Source organism: Mastigoproctus giganteus, chromosome 6 (genome assembly GCF_048544385.1).
Source record: "Mastigoproctus giganteus isolate SK-2022 chromosome 6, ASM4854438v1, whole genome shotgun sequence".
In the NCBI taxonomy this organism is placed as follows: Eukaryota; Metazoa; Arthropoda; class Arachnida; order Uropygi; family Thelyphonidae; genus Mastigoproctus; species Mastigoproctus giganteus.
Genome location: NC_143580.1, coordinates 227,248,335 through 227,271,330, shown reverse-complemented (window position 1 = coordinate 227,271,330; position 22,996 = coordinate 227,248,335). Strand labels below are relative to the sequence as shown.

The 22,996-nt window shown below is 40.4% G+C and overlaps 1 protein-coding gene across 4 annotated transcripts in view; it reads left to right on the top strand.

Moving 5' to 3' along the window:
• Positions 1–15,846, top strand: part of LOC150085052 (cyclic AMP-dependent transcription factor ATF-3-like) — a 73,311-nt gene extending 57,465 nt beyond the window's left edge. For 3 of the 4 annotated variants that reach the window (XM_090376749.1, XM_090376748.1, XM_090376750.1), the window contains 3 exons: positions 1,085–1,621; positions 12,311–12,418; positions 15,540–15,846. In XM_090376749.1, the coding sequence (XP_090232875.1) occupies positions 1,193–1,621; positions 12,311–12,418; positions 15,540–15,722 (720 nt within the window). In that variant the 5' untranslated portion in view covers positions 1,085–1,192 and the 3' untranslated portion in view covers positions 15,723–15,846. The remainder of the gene's footprint in view (positions 1–1,084; positions 1,622–12,310; positions 12,419–15,539) is intronic. The other variant, XM_090376752.1, reaches the window with a different exon arrangement.
• The last annotated feature ends 7,150 nt before the right edge of the window (positions 15,847–22,996 follow it).

The window sequence follows — 22,996 nt, the reverse complement described above, 5'->3', positions numbered from 1 at the left end:
CTTTCGGTGTTTAAAACCTCGTTCAGACCTCCCATTAGATGTCTGGTAATTAAACTATGCAGACCACGCCTTCTACTCTCGGATTACTGCTACTCAAATGCACCATCTCGCATTTATCAATGTTAAACCTCGGTTTCAACTTTTAAGACCACACAACATTATTGTCCTCGTGGGTAGTAGAGTTGGCAAACTCGCTGTCCTCCCCACACTGGGTGGAAAAGACCTGAGTTCGTATCCCGTCGATGATGTGAGGAATTTTTATGAATCTTTTTCCCAACGTGTCCGACATGGTAAGTCTTAAGGGTAGGTTTTTTCTCTCGAAAACTCAGTTTTTTGTCTAGCAAATATGGTCTAAAAGTTGCTGAGGCACCTAAAATCCCTCAAGAACTGCCACATAACATTGTTGCGTGTATTAGAATACAATAATTAAACTTGCCAACATAGCTGAATAGTGTGAGTCGCCTTGTTGAGATTCAGAACAGTTCTCAGCAATAATAGCGACCCCGAATCTATTCCACACGCAGTCTGGGGATTACGTGAAATTTTTGTTCATTGCTTTAGATGGGGGGCGCAGGCAGTTAATGCCAGGAGTCATCAGTATATAACTGTAAATTTCATAAATTCTATGGTCGGTTTGCCTGTTTTGCTGGATGAAAAACCTAGATGCTGGGAAGAGGGGGAACTGTAACCCTCTTCTGAGACCAAATTGCGTGCAGTTTGATCTCAGTCTAATACGGTGTAGAAAGACAGCAATCATAACCATCGTGTTAGCCATGAGGACTTAATTTTGGACATGGTGTTCACTTATGGTAATAATTACAGGTAATTTATTGTCTGTCTCTCTTTCTCTGGGAGAGAGAGAGAGAGAGAGAGAGAGAGAGAGAGAGAGAGAGAGAGAGAGAGAGAGAGATTCTAAAAAGGTCGAATTATACAAATACCATTCATGTAATACATAAATAGTAGTGTAGTGCAAACTATCAGATTTTTTTATCTCTTATCTATCTATCTAAACCATGTAATCATCCTTAATCTCCAACCACGTGAGCACGAGTAAAAGCTGCCTTTTTGTTTTTTTTTCTTCTAGATAAGCTCCGAAGTGGAGACCATAGGACCTAACGCACACAGTACGAGCTACGGAGCATTTTCTGTCCAACGCTAGTACTCGGAGACGCTCTTCTCTCGATGTAGCATCATGTTCGGCACTGGCGGACCACTGGTGTCCTCTCCCAGCGACTACCTGCCTCCTTGTGGCGTGTTCGATGTGTCGAGAGAGAAGGAAGAAAGGGGTCAGCGTTCGGCCCCTCACACGCCAGAGATTATCTCAAGCCTCATCAACATGGTTCCTCCTCTGTCCAACTACTCGGACCTTTCCAGCGGCTCCTACGGTGATTTGGCGTCTGACGAGGCACACATGACGTCTTCACCACAACCGTCCAGTGCTGGTTCACCGGGAACTCCCGTAATCGGACCTTCCTCACCCCCGGTGTTCATCACGTCTACTGTGAAGGCCACCAGAACTCATCTCATCAAAGAAGGACTCAAGCTAACTATCCAAACCAGGAGACTGGTACATGGGCTCGACCAAATCCGCCCCGAAACAAGACATCCGAAAACTGAAGAGGTAAGTTCGAATCTTTGGTTGATGTAATCACAGCTTAATGAACGTTGTAAGATGCTTTCTTTGCTGTTAGGGAAGTGCCATGTTTTAATAATCAAGATTGAGGTAATAACTGCGCTATGTAGACTTAGTAGGTGTACTCTGCTTTGCCTAGGATATTCAATAAACTAAATTATAAATAATTTAAATTTGTACGTAAATACAAACTTATTATTCATTTATAAGTAATTATGGTCCTGATAAACGGCAGGAGAACTCCAAAGACCAATCTTTGAAGTTGGCTCAAGACAATGATACCTTCTTGCAGGTGTTAAATTACGTAGTAATTAGTGTTTTTACTCCAAATTTTTAAGAGTGTGCACTTTCACAAATGAAGGAGAATCTTGTGGTGGTTGGGAGGGAAGCTAAAATCCCCCGAAGGAGACTTTTTGTAAGTTAGAACAAAGGGATTATAGCTGTACTAGTCGCAACCCGTCTAATTCAGCTTTACCAACCGGAAGGAAAAATGACATTACGCATGACTAATGTTGGATGGCGTCCCAGGAAACTAAATATTTTACAAAATATAAAGTCACTGAATGGTTTTTGAGCTGAAGAAAGGCTTTAGACTTGGTAGTGAAACTAATGATAGTGTGCTGGCTGAAAATCCTTTATCTTTTTGCAAGTTGCAGGCAGAACCCTCAACGACAGAATGACTGTTTTTCTTAAGACGTACTCCTGTTTTGTTTTGGTTTTCTTCAAAAGTTCTGTTATCACTTTCTAAGATACAATGCCAATATGAAGTCTTTTGCGATATATTTTAAAGTTAATTCGTAAAAAATTATTCATGTTTTGTAGAAGCTGGTGTGAAAAATAACGTTATCTTCCTGGCTTCGGTCTTGTGGTGAACAGTCTCGTTTCCCAATAAAGGAAACGAAATTTATTCTTTCATAATGTTTCAGACATGGTCACGAATTCAGCTTTAGATCATAGACCAATCCGAATGCTTAATTAGATCTTGCCTAACATGAGACTGAGACAATTAAATTCACGTAATCAGCAAAATTTCTGGAAAATAAGGGTCATAAAGCAGCTTGTAGATTTTAATTAGGATGAGTTATGTAATAAACGCCTGAGTAATATTAGTGAACTCGAACGTAACAGCCATCAAAAACCTTCCAAATCTTCGAAGAACGAAATCATTAAATGAGATCTAAAAACGAATCTAATCAATCAAAGATCTAATCAATCATGCAAGAGGCAGAGAAACTCTTTTAGCAGGGAAAGGGCAAAATTCTTAAAGTTGAGAGGAATGGACGTGCTTACAGTATTTGCAACGATTACAATCATTGGAAAGTTCGAACTCAATCTTCTTGTGTTAGAAGATTATCTTGTGTTACCTTCAACCGCCCCCTGACATCAGCTAACTAGGACCTCGATTGACGAGGATTTTAGAAATTCCTCCAGTCGTCGAGGGGGATCAAACCCAGACTTCTCAAACGAATGACAAGCGGCGAAACCACTATACTGTTAAGGAGGACTGGTTGTTGAGAGGCACAGAGTGTTTATTGAGCAGTGCCGGTGGTTTCCCATACCTCGAGGCATCACTATGGCTTTTTCCAGGGTGTCTCCCAATCATCTTTTTTTTTTTCATATATCGGAGAGGTTTTAAGTAACCTCTCCGATATATGAAAAAAAAAATTTAATAACCCATCGATTATTAACCAATCAGGTGAGAGTATCCTTGTTACTAATACTCCCATTGAGTCTGCCCGTCAGTGGACAGATTTAACTGGAAAGTTCTTTCTTCAGAGGGTAGATTTCCTGTTCTCTTCTCCCTCAATCCTTGAACATTCTCCTCCGCCCATAACTGTAGAACTCGTCTTATTTTCTACTTTCTGACACACTTTTACAGGTTCATGGACTGGACTGTCTTCTGGCCTCTGCTAGACGGTGGAAAAGCAGAATGACCCTCCTCATGACCTTAGATCTTGAATCGCTTGGAGGCTACTTTCTAAATAATCGCTGCTCCCTAGTTGCTAAGCGACCAGTCATACCACACATCTTAATATACTAGGATACTATTATGATATTAGGGTTCCCTGTAAATGATTACATCTACCCATATATTTATTTTGTCTGTAAATTTTGTGTGTTCTAAGGTCGAATTGCCTGTTTGCTGGACGAAAAAAAAACCCGTTTCTGGAGGGAAAAACCTTGCTATCTGCGACTAACTCAGCCACGGAGTGTAAAAACCAACTAAAGTTCCTTGCGTCATCGACGGAATTCGAACCCGGGCCTTTTCCACCCGGTGTGGGGAGGACGGTGACGATACCACCGTGCTACACGCGCAGACAATATACCACGATACTGCACAGCATCCGCACACCACTAGCATTGGAAAAGCGGTTCTTCTCGGTGATACAATGGTGGATATGGAGAAAACCCCTAGAACCGCTGACACAGTACAATACAAACACAACAAAAGGTAGAGGAGTTTGCAACCAAAAGGAGTTTGCAAATGAAAAATGTGAATTACAAGCATTTGTGTATTACTTGAATGGGACTTCGCATATATATTTTGGTATTAGTTGTGGTAAACGATGCAAGAAAGCAATCTTATATAGCATCAGCCAAAAAAAAAAAAAAAAAAAAAAAAATCCAATTTCACCTATCCATCCACTTTAATAGTTTGTCTACTTTGAATTTATTCAAAATATCCACTTCCAAAACAACGGATGGAAGCAAGCCTGTTCCAGCAATAAACCACCTGCTGGATGAAAGTAAACTTCCGCACATCTATCCTGCAACCGTCCTTCCTCAATTTGAATTTATGCCTCCTCATGTGCATACTCTGAGCAAGAGATAGAATCCCATCAACACTGAGTTTGCTCAAACCATTCAAAGCCTTAAACACCTCAATCATATCACCTCGCAGGTGTCTAGTCTATAGAGGCTACACTTTGCAGAACTGTATCAAAACTGAGGCCAGCCTTGGTAAGAGCACTCTTTTATTTCCTCACCAGTCTCGTAGAGCTGCTGGAATGGGCACTAATCTGTGCCCATTCCAGCAGCTCTACATCCTTCTGAAAATGAGTCTTCCAGACCTGTATGCAGTACTCAAGATGTGGCCTGACCATTGCCTTATACAATGGGATAATCACCTCTTTATCCTTGTTGTCAAAATTCTTGTATATCATTGACAAAACCCTATGAGCTGTACTAGCAGCCTGTCTGCACTGTTCAGAGAACCTCATATGACTACATAATTACCACAGATCCTTTTCATTGGTAGAATTCATAAGTGGGCCACTACAGCCTCATAAGTTCTCATCCTCATCAGCCTCATCAGAAACTCGATTTTCTGTTTGATGGACGAAAAACCGAGTTTCCAGGAGAAAAAACAATACTACCCTCGCCTGAGACAGACTAACTCAGCCACGTTGTGGAAAGGCCCATAAAAATGCGCTATTTTTTATTATTATTATTAAAATCAGTTTATTTCCCAAGAAACCTTGGGTCACCCCGGGACGGCTCTGTGCCAGAAGGGTGATGTTATTTGTGGTGTTAACTCATCCTGTTTAAAAAATCTGTTAACCTGTAAATCACCAATCTGTAATTCTTCATCAATAACCAATATTGATGAAGAATTTCTAGTTCTGGTAACAACTGACATAAGCACTATATTGCCACAGCTTCGATACACACATACCTACCTAATCGACATACTAAATCCGTCCGTGTCTAGCCATCCAAGTATTCTTGCTTGACCAAAGCTATTTTCAATTAGATAGAAACACCCAAATGTTCTTTCCATTATTTAACTTCCGAAATTAAAAGTTTTTATCTTCTATTTGATAGACTGAGCTAGTTCCATTGCAGATACACGCGACACCGTGCGGTCTACAATTGTATCATTAGTTTAGTTAATGGTTTTGGTTTAAATTTTATGTTTCTGGCCCTCTTTTCTTCATGCACGGAAATGGAGGTCGCGCGGTGAAAGGTGCGACATTCCAAAGCGCAACGCAGTATTGTCCTATTTGCCGTAGTGACCTTGATGAAGATTGGCAAACTCTTCAGGTATAACGAGAGAAACGTTAGTAATCGATCGAGGAAAGTTGGCAGGTCCGCGGAGGGAGATACCGAAGTGTGAAAGGGCACTGGAGCTATCCGTTGCGGAAAACTTAAAAAGTGGCGAAATCAGGACCGTGATAAGAAATGTGAGATCGTGACCTCTTTGATAACAGATGTGATTAGATAGGTTGTTATGCAGGGCTGATAAACGCCAGTTATCAGTACCATAACGCAGGAAGAAGTGAAACGCAAAATTCCCAAGGGGAGAGAAAGGAGAAGTCCTTTTTGTTGACCTTAATCCGATTGTATTCATGGTAACAATGCGCTGCTTTTTTTTTTTTTCCTCTCAATGAACTCCAATCAGAGTCTGGATCTGAAAGTTTTCTTAGCTGATAGACCCACGCAGTGGTTTTTCCAAACCACTCAGTGCATTCCAACGAGGGTGGAAAGGTTGACATATGGATAGGGTGGCCATATAATATTTATTTGTGTAATAAAAAATAACTGGGAAACGCCCCACTGACTACGCATGCGTCAACCGTTGAAAAATTACATCACTGGTGTGATAATATAATTGACTTATGAGATTGTCACCTGCATACCCGATGGTCGATTCTCACATGGTTCAGCCCTCTCCAAAGTTTTGGATTTCGAAGGAACTCTGGACAGAAGAATAAACTTTTCTTACAATCCTCTTCTCCCCTTTTCCAAGACCATTTAGGGAAATCGGGATCTTCATGCTCTTCTGTTTCTATTCCAACTGAAAACCGGCCCTACCAGAAATGTGCACCCATTTAATGACGAAAATATATATAGATATAAATATTCCATGATGTCATAATAAACAATGGCCAATGAGCGCTCACAATTTATGTATGAAACCTTGGTCCCGGCTACGATGTCCCAGCAGCATTTCCGGTGGTGACGTCATTTGTCAGGTCGAGTTGCCAGAAATAAACAGAATACCGACACAACAGTCTAATGTGGATACTAAGTAGGGTGAAGTAACTGCACGGACTGCACCTTGACGTAATTCGGGAATGACTCCATCCGAAGGTCACGTGTTTATTAGCAGGCCAGTGGGTGTGACTTGAATTTGGTAAGAATACATACACTGCAATGCCACAGCAAAAGGTGAGCCAGAAAGTTGGACACTATCCACACCTTTTGAACTTTAAATTGTTCAAAACTCCTTGAGGGCATGGTTAATAAGGAGATCTTTACTGAATAATAATAACTTATTTATTTATAAATTATTAAATAAAAGACAATAGTGTTGTTTTATCTCTAAAATCTTTAGTTAATAAATGTTTTTTTTTTTTGTTCTTTTCTATCTATTGCGATATTCTGGGAGGTATTATTGTACCTGAGGTTGGTTGGCCAAACTTGCTTCACTCATACCGCTGTCGCGTGCATTTAGGCTACTCTTAAGTTGGTCAGGTCGAAGTAAACTCCACACGTGTCGATTATCACACACGGTAACCGATTAGACGAAAGCGTACCCCTTGGCTAAACGTGACCCAGCACGATTCATCACGTGCTTAGGTTGATGCATTCTTCCTGTATGAACCTTGTGACAGTTTCTGGCTTCGTGCGCCTTTCTGCTTATCTCCCTCTCCATACTTATTGATAAGCCACATTTGCTCTTCTGTGTCCCCTCTGATAATCCCCCCGGCCTCAAAGAACATACAAATGTATTGAGATATTCTGATTTCGTTAGTTCCCTGAAAAAAGTTGGTCTCAGCTCAGTGCAACCATCTGACTACATGGGTGTACATTCATTAATCAAGCTAAATCAATTGGCCACCTGAGCCGTAGCTCATCTGCCACTTACAATCATAACTGTTTTATTTGTTAACAACCTTGGTCAATCAAATTAACAAAAAACATCAAACAATTACAAAAGTCTAACTTGACTAATGACAAAATCAAAGATAGCACAACCTTTAGCCTCGTGGTGGAGTCGACATCTCCGCCCCCACCACGAGTTTCCGTCCCCACCACGAGGAGGTAGGTTGCCCTATCTAGTGAAACACAGTCTGGTATCTGTCAGACTAAATAATAATAACAATTGATCTTTCAATTTCATTTTAACAATTGATCATACATTACTCACACCGGTCCAGTCCTCATGAACACCAACACTGACATTACTGTGACCGACGACCCCCAGCCACCAACCGGGAGAAGTCTTCCTACAATTACTGGAAAAGGGGTACCCCGACATGATACCAACTAATCTTGTTCAGTTCTTCTCTTTAAAGTATCTACCGCCTTTAAATATTCTGGACAAGTTCGATCATTAGCACCATGTGCAGAAGGCACCTTCCTCCTCCAGCAATTTACACATTTTGGAGCATCCGCTCTTTGCGTACAAGACTTAAAGGTATGACCACTCCCGGCACAGTGACTGCAGAACTCGCCCGCATCACAGTACCGGGCCACATGGCCATACGCCATACATTTGTAACATTGTGTCGGTGTCCACAACTCCCGAACACGGTGTGAGCTCCAATTCAAAAACACTCTTGAATATTTTAAAAGGTATCTCCTTACACGTGGGGAAACCTCCACCACAACATTATACCCAGGAGAATTCCTTGCCTTATTTTTAGCAAGTATTTTTATTTCGGAGAGAACTTGGTCTTTATTGACAAATCCGTCAACCAAATTTCTTTCCCACAATTCCTTTATTAGGGACTCTCGATCTACGTCTGAATCAACATCGAAAATTACTAATCTTGGTAATCGACGAAGGGGCCTTTCAACCTCCATCCCAAGCTTTTGTACCTCCGTACACTCTTCAATTTTCTTAGCATCGACTTCAGAAGCAGTTTCGATCATTACCCTTTTATTTCTTATAGGTCGAACTGATACTATCTTGACGTCAGTTAAGACAGGGGCAAATCGTCCCATCAACTCACTCTTAACTTGGTCACTAGTACTATAATTGTCCGCCTTTGCCTTCACTATAATCATTTTATTCTTGGACTTTACCTCACTAGAACTAACAGCCTCTGCATATGATCTTTGAACAGCCGCATCTTGTTCTTTCTGCTCCGTCAAGGTGTTCAACTTAGTCTCAAGGAACACATTTCGAACAGTTAAGGACTGCACCAGCTCAGCCATCTTGTCCCAGTATCCCATTACAATATCTAGATCGTGTATACTTGGCTTTCTTAAAGTTGATATAAAAGACCTTAATTTACTTCTATAATGATCTAAATTCTCCAAGGTGGTAGGTTCTAACATACACCGTACAAATTCCGAGGAACTCTCCTGTGAATCCAAAGGTGTCTTCTGTCTTGAACTCTTCCCATCTGGAATTCTTTTCCTTGCAGGTGGTCTACTCGAAACCTCTCCTGTAACTTCAATTGACGACTCCGAACTTTCCTCCGAAGATTCTTCTGATTCTTCCACTGGAGGAGCCAGAATCTTTTTCCTAGTTCTTGGCATGATGCTCTAGGACTTTCTAGAACACTCACAAAATCAAAATTTTGATTACACGAAATTACAAAAAGAACCAATCCAAAACAAGCTCTATCTGCCAGCTGAGGGAACAATCACCCCAGCTGCCCAGCCCAGACCACTAGGAGGAAGAGCCTCTTCAAACAATTTGTTGTTCAGGGATCTAAACAACCAGCCGCACTATCAGAAGACCAAACAAGTCGCAATGATAAAGTTTTGACCAACTAAGCAACAAATCATTTGGCACCTAGGCCTACATGGGTGTACAGAGAGATATAACATTTTCAGTGACTTAGGACTGCCTTACGCAAGGTCAAAGTTGTTGTAGGGCTTTAGGAGCATCAGCAACTAAAGCCATATTGCTCTGTATACACTCTCTGTAAAAATTTGGTGTGTGTTCTGTGGTAGATTTTCTGTTTGCTGGATAAAAAACCCGAGTTTCCGTTTGAAAAAACCATGCTACCCTCGCCTGAGACCGACTGGCTCGGCCACGGGACTCGAATTCAGGTCTTTTCCATCCGGTGTGGGGAGGATGACAATTCCTTCAACTGTGCTACCCACAAGGGCACAAGGTTACAGTACACAGACATTCCCGACATAGATAAAGTGACGTCAAGGATACTTTAGGAGTATACAAATCTGCAAAAGCACATAAACGTAACCTGAACAGACAGACAAAAAGTAACAACGTAAAAAGGGAAAGAGAGAGTATCTAAGATGTATAAGATATCTTGTTCATTTAATTTCTGGTCTTTGCCTTCCAGGCAGACTTCCTTCCTGACAGCAATTTCTTCACAGCGTGTGGCATCTTATTTTCTGGCAGACACCTGTCAGAACCGGATCATGGAGTATGTCTCTTAGAATTTACGTCTTGTATGATTTCTCATCAAAATTTTCTTGGATGTATGCCAGTACATTGAATGACTGTATTGTGTTCGTGAGTAACATGTTCTGTAGATTAGCCAGTTGTTAACATATTATTTCCCTAAATTGCCTATGTTCTCTGGTTGATGTGACCGTTTTTCCGGATGAAAAATCCAAGCTTCAGCGGGGGAAAAAACCTTGCTGTCCTCGTCTGAGACTAACTCGGCCACAGAATGAAAAAAGTTATGGATTTTTTTTTCTTCTCTTTGAGAAGAAGAAAGGTCATTAATTTCTCGCGTCATTGACCGGATTCGAACCCAGACCTTTTTCATTCGATGTTGGTAGGACGGTGATTATAACCATTGTGCTACGTGCGAGGACTTGTTCACAACCTACCGGAGTGGCAGACGAGGGTCAATTTGATTTCTTCCAGCTATTCTGGAACTAGAGAAGATTTTCACATGAAGACTAAGATCAACCACTGATACTCCTCACAGGGAACAACAACTGATGCTCCCTGTGAGGAGGTTATGCGATCATATGGTTGTTTCTTGATACGATTTGCTGCTTCGAGATGTCTAATTTCCATATAGTATTGCTCTAGAGATGGTCAAGAGCTTGCCAGCTATCCTGTTCATCCACCTCAGGAGAGGTGGATAATATCCATAAACTTGTTTTGATATGAAGATGGAGCAGATGACCAAATCACCGATGCATGCAATGAGATTGGTATAAGGCATTTCTGTATATAAGATAATCCCAGCTTGCTTATGAACAGAAACACCTTGGATGATTTATTACTCCCACCAGTTACTGCCTGATTATCCACATGGCTGAGTATGTTTTAGATTCACTGTTGGCAAAGTGTCTGTGGTAGCTAATCTCTTTCACTCATGATCCATATATTTTCGTTTTTATCTTCTTGGTATATGTGATTTGAGCAATACTGGATTACTCTAGTTTCAATCCGAAGCTGCCCAAGTATGTTTGAAGGTTGAATTGCTGATTAATCAGACATGCGCCTTGGGCAGCTTCGGATTGAAACTAGAGTCATCCAGCATTGCTCAAATCACATATACCAAGAAGATAAAAAGTTCTTTTCAGTTCTTTTGCATACGACAAATAGTGTGACTGTAAGGAATGGTTCAAGGATGGTGGCAGAGTAACTGCGTACTCTCATCCCAAGGTACTCTGCAGAATAGCGCTGTAATTGGAATTTTGATGAGATATAAGATGCCTTGGTTTTAGAATGGTGTCAATAATAATTAATATTTTCCCAGGGATTCTGCAGTAAATATTCAATATGTAGATCTGGGCAGGAATGGATAATTTGTCATTCACTGAACTAACATTAAAAAAATAATAATAAAATAAAACCTCATTTTAGGCCTTCCTGTTGAAAGCTTGTTGTATACTACGTAAAGTATTGGTCGTCGTTAATTCTCTTCTGGATGACTATGCGATTGGTCTGGTCTGTGGCCAAAGTACAGAACAGAGTTATCAAAATTTTTAGAAGGGATAAACTTATGGATATTGACCTGAAATACTGGCCCTACTTTTATAATAAACAACCGACACCCATCAAGTCCAAAAATGGGCTTATGTTTATCACTCAAACGAATCCTCATGAGTTATTTCCATATGGCATTGACTCCATCTTTGGGAAACTTAGGACGTGGGGCTTGGGTGGTTGAAATCCAAATATTAAAATAGATAATCTGGTCTTAGAAGACCAGATTATCTATTTTAAACTGTTTGTGTTTTTGACTTAACCCTTGTGGATCGCGTTAGTTTGTTCAGAACCATTTTCGCAAAACCTTACCGTTTTTCCTTAAGGAAGCTGTCCCTTTCCTTCTTAAAGGTGGTGTGGTCAAAAGTTTGCTTGTTTTCCACCAACTCCTATAGGCTTTCTGTTTCTTGATAAAGGCTGCTTTGATGGTGTACTTACCCAAGTACATAAGTGCTTGAGTTACCGTGGTTCAATCGCACATGACTGACCACTAAATAAAATGTAGTACTGTTCGTGTATTCTCTCTCTCTTGTGACAACTTGTGGTATCTTCAGTCGGCTGTTTTATTTCTGATTTTTAAGCAGATGAACATGCACCCATGCCATCATAAACAAAAAAGTCCAATAACTGGCAATCTCTGGATTATGATGATATGACAATGTTTGTCAGCTGAAACCATGTAATTTTATAGATCCATCAATTCATTGTCTTTAAGACTAGGGTTTATTTTACATAATTTAATTATTAACTGATACCAGCGATGAAGTCTTATTTCTGCCAATGGTTTGGTTTCGCAGCTCACAACGGAAGACGAAGAAAGACGTCGCAGGAGGAGAGAAAGGAACAAAGTTGCAGCAACTAAATGTCGGAACAAGAAGAAGGAACGAACACAAAGGCTTGCAGTGGTAAGTAGACACCTTGGCACTCTTCTTATTGATTCTTGCAGTTACTCTCCATTGTAATTGTTTTTATCAATAATGACAGGATGAGAATTATGAACTTTTCATTCGAAGAGGTCCTGGTTCGAATCCTGTGATGACGCGGAAAATTTTTTGAAGATTTCAATTAGAGTTGAGTTAGTCTGAGGTTTCTATCCCGGTGTTTGCATGAAATCCACTTCAAAAGCCAAAAAATGTCTGCGAAGGTTCTGTCCGTAGTTGTAAGACGCATCAAATACCCAATTTCCTCTCATGTACAGGATTTCAGGTTGGAAATTCTGCTGATTTTTAGTTGTGGTATCCAAATCATAGATGTGCAGCTATCTACGTATAAACGGACAACTATGTACATAGGTTACATGATCGTGAAAGGTTACCTCGGGATCAAAGATCTCCAGATCACTGCAAGAAAGAACTTATGGAATGGATAGCTCTAATGTAGAAGGGTGAAAGCAGGTAGGAGTTCGCTTGAGATTCTTTAAGATTCAAGCTATGGTTAAAATTGAGACAATTTATGGAGGATAGAATTCAAACAGTGGGCGAGACATTGTGGGTCATCAGCGGCATGATAATTTCTTAAGAGCTTGTCATCTGTAGAGCAGAAATTATGGGGAACAGAAGTTGACAGTTGGGCGGAGTACAGCCTTCGCATACTTTATGTATTCTGAGAAATACCGTAACTTAATGCTGTTGATTTATTATATGAGTTTCGCTACAGCTCCTAGGATGAAGGCCAAGCGACTAAGTAACTCCTTTGGCATCACTCTCAATGCAAAAGTGTTTGTACAGGAATAATGTTGAATTCTTTAAAATACCGGTTTAGCGCTTGGTCTCAGGTGGAGGGGGGTCATTCTTGAAGTAAATATTTTTTTACCGCAGACTTAGATATCCCCTGAATATTTCTATAGAAAAGATTAACTCAAAATTCACACCATACGACCTGACTTTCCTTAGCAGTGATCCAAAAAAATCCCAATCGCTCACTCAAAATCTACAAGAGTGAGATATTTGGACAACTCCACATGGTAGTGAAGCATTAAGTTTTCATTTACTGAGGTAAGAAAGGGATATCCCCAATCCCTTTATAAAATTTACCACTTGAGTTTTAACTGGAATCCGACTTACTTGCTATACCCAAGTAGGAAACACCGCCAAGAATTCAATTCCAGATAAAAACACTTCACTATGGCACCGAACACAATATTACATTGAAGAGATTTTTGGGAACAAAATTCTATATAGATCTTCCTATACTGCCACACTCATGATGGCACTGAACATTATGGTGTTAATGATTCAAGCTAATTAACATGCACATATCATTGAATGATTCGTACTGATCTAATCTGCCTTACCATTAATGAAATGAATGGTTAATATGTTTAATAGTATAATTGGGATTACACCTCAAAAGCTTGTTCAATAAAGGCCCATTTCCCTAATCACTGGCCTTCCACACACACCGCGTGGAAAAGACCTGAGTTCGAATATCCTGTCAATGATGCGAGGAATTTTTATGGGTATTTTTCCCAACATGGCTGAGTTAGTTGGTCTCAGGAGAGGGTAGAGTGTTTTTTCCTCACAGAAACTCGGATTTTTCACCCAGCGAACAGCAGCAATAGACCACTGAACACATGCAATTTATAGACATTGCATTATAAACGGCCTAACATTTTACAACAGCAACAAGAATCATTGCCTTAATGGGGGACTTGGGTCTAACCAAATCCACTGCAGAGCTCCTAACATCTGGTTTAAGTGTCTTTCAACAGGATTCCAGCGGAAAGACTTCATGGTTTCTAGTTTTCTCCAGCGGAAAAACTAGAAACCATGAAGCATATTATAAATTAATTTGATTTTACTTCTAATCAGGACTAAACTGTATTCCCTGTTTCTCTACCTCCAATTCACTACCTCCAATTTTTAATATAATCTGACCACTTTTTTGTGATCAGATTATATTAAGACATGGATATGATTAATATTCAAAATATAGATACTCATAAATGACGATTCGATTTCTGCTAAACTAGTAATTATTGATAGAGTACCCATGTATACTAATCCAGTTTTCTCTCTGACCAATCACTAAAGGTGACTGTAGAGGCTCTGTCTTCTAACTTCTTCACAAATGCTGGTGTTCGCCAAGGTTCAGTTTTCTCCCACCCCTTTCTCTTGTATATCAATGACCTTCTTCCATTCCCAGTCAGTTTTGCTGATGACAGCACATTGCATTCCACCATCCAGTTCAAAAAAACTTGGCCTGCACAAACTACTTCAACTTCTCGAAAATCCGCTACCAATTCCTTAAATGCCAATCTCCAGTTGAGCAAAAATAACTTGCTAATTTCAATCCTTCTAAGCCACAGTACTGTCTTAATCTCGCAGAAACAATTCTTCTGCTCCTATACTTATCTTCGATGACACAGTTTCTTGGTAAGATCACTTATCCCTATTAAGGATTATTCTGACTTCTAATCTCTCTTGGCATAAGCACATCACAAACATTGCTTTCTCTGCATTTAAAAAACTGGATTTTCTCTTTCGCTCTCGATGTTACTTTTCTTCCAAACAGCTGTTCACTCTGTACAAACCGCAAATCGCTCCCCTTGGAGCATTGTTCCCACTTCTGGAGGTAGTGCCCCAAAACCTCTCTCTCAGGCTTCTAGATTCCATTCAAAAGAGGGCAGTTAGGTTCATCAATGACCCATCTCTTACAAAATCTCTCCCTCTCATAAGCGTTCTGTTTCTGCTGATATCTTTTATACAGATACTTCCATGGGCACTTATTAACTTCTATATTTCCCGCTCTTTGTTCCAAACCAGTTCGAACACGTGCTGAAACCAGTCAGCATCCTTTTACTGATCAACTTCAATATTTCCTGAAAATTGTAGTCTAGAGAAATTCAACAAGTATCTTCTTTCATCTTCTCAACCTCCAGCCCACTCAAGGTACTAAGTATTATAGGTTCTAATACCTTCATGTTTGGGATTTAATTTTAAAAAAATCATTCTTTACTTAGCGTTTTAATATTAAGATGTTTTGTCTCAACAGTTCCTCATATTCTTTTTTATTTTTGTCTTAAAGGAATCAGATAGTCTGGAAGCAGATAACCAAGCTCTTCGACAGGAAATCCATCAGCTAGAAGATGAAAAACGCACTCTTTTGGATTTGTTGAGAAGTCATCTACCTAGGTGCGGTCTTCCTGCTCCTCACAATTCTTGTGCGCATGCTCAAGGCGGTCATCCTTGTCCGGAAGTCCTCGTATGAGTAACGGAAGAGATCTTTCTTCACGAGATCTGACATGCGGAGGGCAATATCTCCAAGTTCTTTTCTCACGAGATCAGATCTGGATGTGTATATACATATACATATTATATATATATATATAAAAGAAGATATTTCTTTACATGTGTGTGTGCGTCTGCCACTAGAGCCATTCATTCCTGTTTGTGCATGTCTTTACTAGTCTTTGCTGTCATCTAAATTTCTCTTTGCTGACCCGCCGAATCTAGCTGGACCTACTCACGTGGCTGTACCAGAAATAACCCAAACAAGTGCTGTTTAGCACGTTGCTACGGAGACAAGCGCCAACAGAATGATGTCGCATGAGTCAGGGAAGTTCGGATTGCACGAGCTATTTTGGTGGACGGTTGCGTATTGTTGTGAAACGTCCTGTGATACCAGAAAGAATCAGTATTAACCCACATAAATAGGTGCTTACAGTATTACACTTTGATCTGTCTCTTTCAATTAGGCACCGAGTCGCATAAGTCCAGGACTTCTACTTACTCCTGTGCCCCAAATAATTCTCCTACACGTGCAGCTACACCAACTCAGCAATACTTCAAATCTCCAGATTAAACCTCACTTCGTCAGCAAGCATTCGAATCAAACCGAGAGGTTAACAACATGCAATGTGGAGTTGATACCATTTTTTTGTTTGTCTTTGTGTGTTTATGTAAATGTCCTCGTTACATCTCAAAAGCCAAATGTGTCCCAGAAACTCAAAACGATTCCTGTGTGCTCAGAAAAATCTACACAAATGTATAGAATCTTTATTTTTGAATAAATTTTATAATTACAAGTAGCTAACGTCTTCTTTCTCTTTATCCACTACACGCAAAGGTGGAGTTCCGGGAAATTTTCATTACCAAAAGAGTAATTTTTGAAGAATTCACAACCTGGGTACGAGATTAAGAGGTGAACGTTGACCCGTCGTCTGAAGAAGTGACGTTGCGTGGGATTATTTCGCCGTTGCCCCGTGACAGTGTGTCTGTCCTTGGGCCGCTTTTCTCTTTCAGCGTTGAAGTCCGATAGCGCTACACCATCACCTTTTCACCCGGATTCGTGTCCACTCGTGGAATTTCCCTCATCCTACTTTACTTCTATGTTCCTCTTCGTGGGTATTTACATAATTGCCAGAGTAAACAATGATCTCCATGTCTGATAGGATACGCCCACTCATGCATCACCAGTGGCCCATGAAGTATCAATATGTGGTTGAATCCGGAAATGGGAGGTATCCTTTATTGAGCTACTGTCCCCTCCTCCAGAGATTTAAATATTATAAATGGCACTGGTAACCATTGTCTCCTAACTTTTCTTTATTTTCGCTTCACCTTTAAAAAAAGATGGGATTTAATGGTCTATTCACAAGGCGGGAGAGACCACTTATGAAAACTTTGTTTCCAATGGAAATGGGGTCAGGATACTTCACGAATAAGGTCAGAACTTTTACTCCACACATTAAAATAATAAAAGAAGTTGCAATCGACTCTTTAAGAAGACTTCATGTCAAGGTCAAACTGAATACAACTGAAAGGATAGACAATGTTCAAACTAGAACTGCGTTTTAATAGAGAATGGAAAAAAGCTAAATCTGCACGAAACCAAATATTTGGTTTCGTGCAGATTTTATTTATTTTTTTTGATATCCAATCGCATGCTTCCATATATTGCTGCTCACCATCATGGGTGGAAGGACTCAATCAACAACTTACTTTTTAACTGTGTTTCTGGATGCTGTCCTACTGAATTTTTTTTAAAAAAATTGCGGCTTAGAACCGGTCTACACTCAGACCAAGCCCATTTGGAATTTGCCCCATCAGTATTGCGCAACCTCTTCTAGTTCGCGACCTCATATTTCATGGTTCTATTTTAAGCGACCCCAACCCTTCTTATGCTCCACGTACGGTATATTTATTTTTAAATCTGCTAAAATCATGTACAGGTGTTTATAATTTTATACGACCTCGGGGTTGCGAACCACTGCCCCATAACCAGTCAGCCCCTGTACACGTCAAAAGTAGCCCGACATCACTACTTTTTACGAAAATATATGTTTACTCAGGAAATTAATGGCGTTTGGGTCAGTCTTAGGCCTTTCCAACAGCAGTGAACCTTCTTGAAAATACTTTCAACTAATTTACGGTAGGAGGCACTCCTCCTTGAAAACAGCTAAGGAGACGTGTTCGCCGTGCCTTCTACGTTCCGATGTTTCGCTTACGGGATGTTTTTCCGCAGTTACGAACAACGTTGATTCTTCTCTTTCCAACGTTGGTTGACTTTCTAATGTTTAAATTGATTCCAGTAACATTCAACGATAAATCATATCCTGTTGGACATATTTCCATAGTGCTTGAGAAGTATTACCAGTATGAAAATGTAATATATATTAATTGAAACTTAACTCGTCCAAAAAATTGTTCTGTTTCTTGGAAGATTTTTTTTTCACTTGGAGAGCGGAAAATCGGGATCCCATCGATGCCCTCATGAGCTCAGTTGGTAAAAGCCCCCGTTCTTCCCACACCGGGTGGAAAAGATCAAAGTTCGAATCCCATCAATGACGTGAGGAATTTTTATGGCCCTATTTCACAAAACGTGGCCGAGTTAGTTGGTCTCAGGCGATGGTAGCTTGGTAGGTTTTTTTTTTGTCCAACGAACAGCAAATTGACCACAGATCGCACGCAATTTATAGACATATTATATACGACGCAATATGGCCTAAGTTTCTGATGCTCCTAAAACCCAACAACAACAAGATTCCCTCCATGAAAGAGTTTATCGTGGCGAGGCCCGGACAGCTCAAATTAGCCAGTTGGCACTTTTGAAAGCAGAATATTTTTTAGAAAGTAAAAACTCTATTTTTATCTTAGCAAGGTACACCGACTAGCACTTTATTAGGTGCACCTACCTAATAGCAAGTAGGTCATCCCCTTTTAACAAGGTGCTGAAAGCGTGCCACGCCGATACCAGCGCAAATTGTATGGGTGTGGATCTCTACTCCGAAGGGCTCGTTCCACCTCGCTGAGAGGCCACCGGAGTAAGCTGAATTCGCTATGTCCTCCTGGAACCAGATTTGTACAATTCTGGCTTGACATGGCACATTGTCTTGTTCGAAAGAGATGGGCGTACTGCAGCAATGAAGGGATTCACCTGGTTGGAAAATATTTCCAGGTAGGCATCCAAATGTTGCCCTATTGGTATTGGTTACCACTATTGTACCGAGTCGTAATTAAAGGTCCTAATGCCTTAGAAAAGGAGATTAGATAAATATTGATGTAGTTTTTTGTTTTTTTTAAGTAATCTGGAATAGTACGAGGTAAACTTTTACTGTATTCCTTTCAACAATCTGCAATCTTTTCTCCTGTCCCTAGGTAACAGAGGGTTGAGATCTGATACATAAAAATGGGTGCATTAACCCATTAAGGAAATCGAAAGCCAACACACATACAAGGGTAGAACGGGTTTTTTTTTTAAGAGGTCAGATTCTAAATGGGTGGAAAATATTCCTTTTTTTTCATTATTTCATGATGATAAACTGTGGTCTTCTGCACGAGTTGAATATTGTTATGTAAAGTTTGGAAAAGAAGTATACAGTTTCTGAAAACTCCTATTCTCATTAGTGAACAAGTTTTACCAACTGTCGTGGTGATCTTTTAAAAATGAACCTCTTAAGGACAGAATTTTCGAAAGAAACCTTGTTTCTTAGTCTGCCCTCGTGTGCAGCAGTTGGTATAATCACCGCCCCCCCGACACCGGGTGGAAAAGACCTGGGTTCGAATCCCGTTAATGATGCGAGGAATATTTTATGGGCCTTTTTCGCAACATGGCTCTAGAAGAGGTTCTACCTTCCCTCTTCCTCAGCAAACAATTTTACCCCCCCACTCCCCGAAAACTTTGACTCAATAACAGAGGGAGTAACAGCAAGCGATATGAATGAGACTTCTTAAATCATCTTTCGGGAAACAGCTGTGCTGTTAATCCTAGACCAAATAAATCATTGGTAATTATAATTATTAGGATGACTCAACTAGCGGTGTCCTCAATGAGATTTAGGTTGGCGTTAGGCAAGCCATTATAGAATAAACACAAACTTCATTCACGTGGTAGGGGAGGAGATAAATGCAGTGTCATTGGATGCTCGTAATTAACTAGGACAGGGACATAATCTGCCCTCTATTATTATATGTCATCCAGATGGGGCAGAGATCATCCCTTTTTTTCCATATAAGGAAAACACTTTCTAAGCATTTTCTCAGAGGTTCAAGTCGTCATTAGCAATATGGGATTCACTTTTAAGGGAAGAGGCTTCTCTTGTACAATCATCTATATAGACACACAAAAGTAACCTCTGTTTGCAAAATAATTGACGCAAGTAAAATATTTGGTTTAGAGTACCTTGCGTTATTATGCAACAATATAGTGAGCGAAATCATTTTTGCATATTATAAAAACCCGAAGGTTGAGTTGAGTTTCTGCAATATGCAAGAAATGAGTTTCTGATTTCTGAATAAGGAGTCTCATTCATATCACTTGCTATTACTCCCTCTGTTATTGAGTCAAAGCTTCTAGGAGAAGGTGGGGGTAAGACTATTCGCTCAGGAAGAGGAAAAGTAAAACCTCAAAAGCAGTAGATCTCAATCAGTATGAGTATGAATTTCCCTGGAAGACAGGTAACCCTCACAATGAGTTCTTCTAGGAAATCCGGAAACAAATAATTCTAATATTGGTATTCATATATTTTCTCACAGGACAATTTGATTCCTTCCATTTTGTATCCACTGGGAGATCTTAAGGGGTATACCTATGTGATTCCGCTTATATCAACCGATATGGTAGATTGAGTCAGATGTTCACCAACTTACTCTACTTAATGCCGGTACCCACACATTCACTTCCCTTCAAAAGATGTCCAGATATGCGTTGCTTTTGCATTATATGAGGAATGGAGGAGTATACTCTTTCCAGAGCAGTGGCCAGTTGAGCTAGCGATGTGGGACGTGTTGGTATAGCCCTTTCACGAAGTTCCAGTTCATCCCACAGGGTTAATCAGGAATGTGCACTAGCCATTCCAACTTTTGTCCATGAACCAATCTCGAACAGCATCGGGAATTATCCTGTTGAAACAAACATGGGTCTGTATCAGAACAGCCATCATCGTAGGGAAGATGGAATTAGATAGGTCATACGCCTTCCTTATATACCAGTATGAGTCAATTCATTATCTGCAAAAGTCCATTGGAACGTAAAAACAATGTTTCCGAGTATGTTTTTGGAGAGTAGTGTATAAGAAATGAATGTACACAAAGACATATACAGTTAATTTACATTAGGGTCCCACAACGATAAGAACAGCCTGTAATATAATGTGAGTATGAAAATTCATGGGTTTGGTGGAACTAAGCCCAGATGTATAAAATGAAGGACTGAGGGGAGAATGTTTTCGGATGTCTTTATCATCACATTTAGGAACACGGGATAAAAATGCTCTCGTGGATAGCACAGTTAGTAGGATCGCCATCCTCCCCACACCGGGTGGAAAAGACCAGAGTTCAAATCCCTTAGGAATTTTTATGGGTCTTTTTCATACTGAGTTAGTCTGTCTCAAACGAGGACAGCATGGTTTTTACTTCCGGAAACTCGGGTTTTTCGTCCAGCAAACAGAAAATCAACCTCAGAACACATGCAATTTACAGACAATATACAGATCAACATGGCCTTAGTTGCCTATGCCCATAAAACCCAACAACGGGTAAATATGATTTACAGGACCTTCGCGAATCAAATTCATGCATGATATTCCAAATGAATACGGTAGAAGGTGTATTGTTTCAGTGAAGTCCCAGAAAAGTTTCTTCCACATGTTTTTAAGCAGCCTGTAGAGATCCAGTTGGAGATCTGTCAATGAAATAACCCAATTTCCCTAAAGTGTTTGCAGAGTTCCATTTCTGGAGCCACTCCAATAAAACCATATAACACTTGACGTACAAGTTCTTTCATGACTTAACAATCTCCAGGCTGCATTGGCAAGTGTTTTTTTGTCACGTGCTCACCGATGACTCAACATCATTTCGTGGCCAGTGTACCCTGCAGAATTGTGTATAGGTGCTAGCTCAGAGTGTGGTGGGTGTCCAAGCAGTAGTATACAATGTTTTAGTTTCGGAGAGTGGGTGTGAAGGTCACTCGTGACGCAATCCAAGCCATTCTCAGAACTAGGCGAGAAAAAAAGGAAATCCGGAAAACATTAATGAATCTTCTCCAGTTGGCAGTATTCTGCCAGTCTATTCAGAAACTCGACATCTTTGCCAGTTCTTCAAAGAAGTTTTAATATACGACTCTGCAATATCAAATGAAACAGCTGCCAGGGTGAGGGAGGCAATCCCTCGCTGGTAGCAAAGTGGTTATAATCACGGTTCTCCCAAAGAGGGTGGAAAAAAGGCCCGAGTTCAAATCCGTCAATGAAAAGAGCAATTTTTTTGGACTTAAATAAATATACTGACCCCTCATATCTTTGGTTTCTTTGGCACAAACACACACGGAAGCAATGATTGAGTCAGAGAAACTAAAAAGTGACGTAGTCTACACGGGCATGCTCGAATGAACGAAACAGCTACTGTGCTCTGACGTCAGGGTTATGTCAGAGTCAGCTGACATTGATTTCCAGGTCCTTGGTGGGTACACTGAGACGCTCGTCATGACTAAAGACAAATTCCTAAGCTGATCGTATTATCCATAATCGGCAATAAATTAAAAAGATTTATCTTGGTTCACGTTTACCAAGTTTATACAAACGAAAGACATTGTCAAGAGATAGTGAAAGTGTCATTTACTTTCCAGATGTTAACTAAAAAAAGTTTGAAGACCCAGAAATGCAGAAAGCATTTACTGCACTTGACACAGGGAGGAAGAGAATGAAGCATGACAAGCGACATTACAAAATTTGCACCAGGCAAGTAGCCAAAACTTCACCTCCCCTTGACGGCCTGACGTGTTATTGTTAAAAGGGTTGGTTCAAGTGCGTGACCTACATTGCCGAAAGATGACACAGGCCTACGCTCTCCTGCAGATCAATGCAAAGCGCATCGCGACATTGGATAGTCCATCAAAAATAATCCCCTCTTTGCCGCGGTGGATGGAAGAAGGTGGGGATGGGGAAGGAAATCTTGGCGTTGGGTAGAGCCGGTAAGAGTTTGAATCGGAAGAGTTCAAACGTACAGAGGACTTAAAATAATTTCTGCGGGGGGTCTGGTTACAGCTGG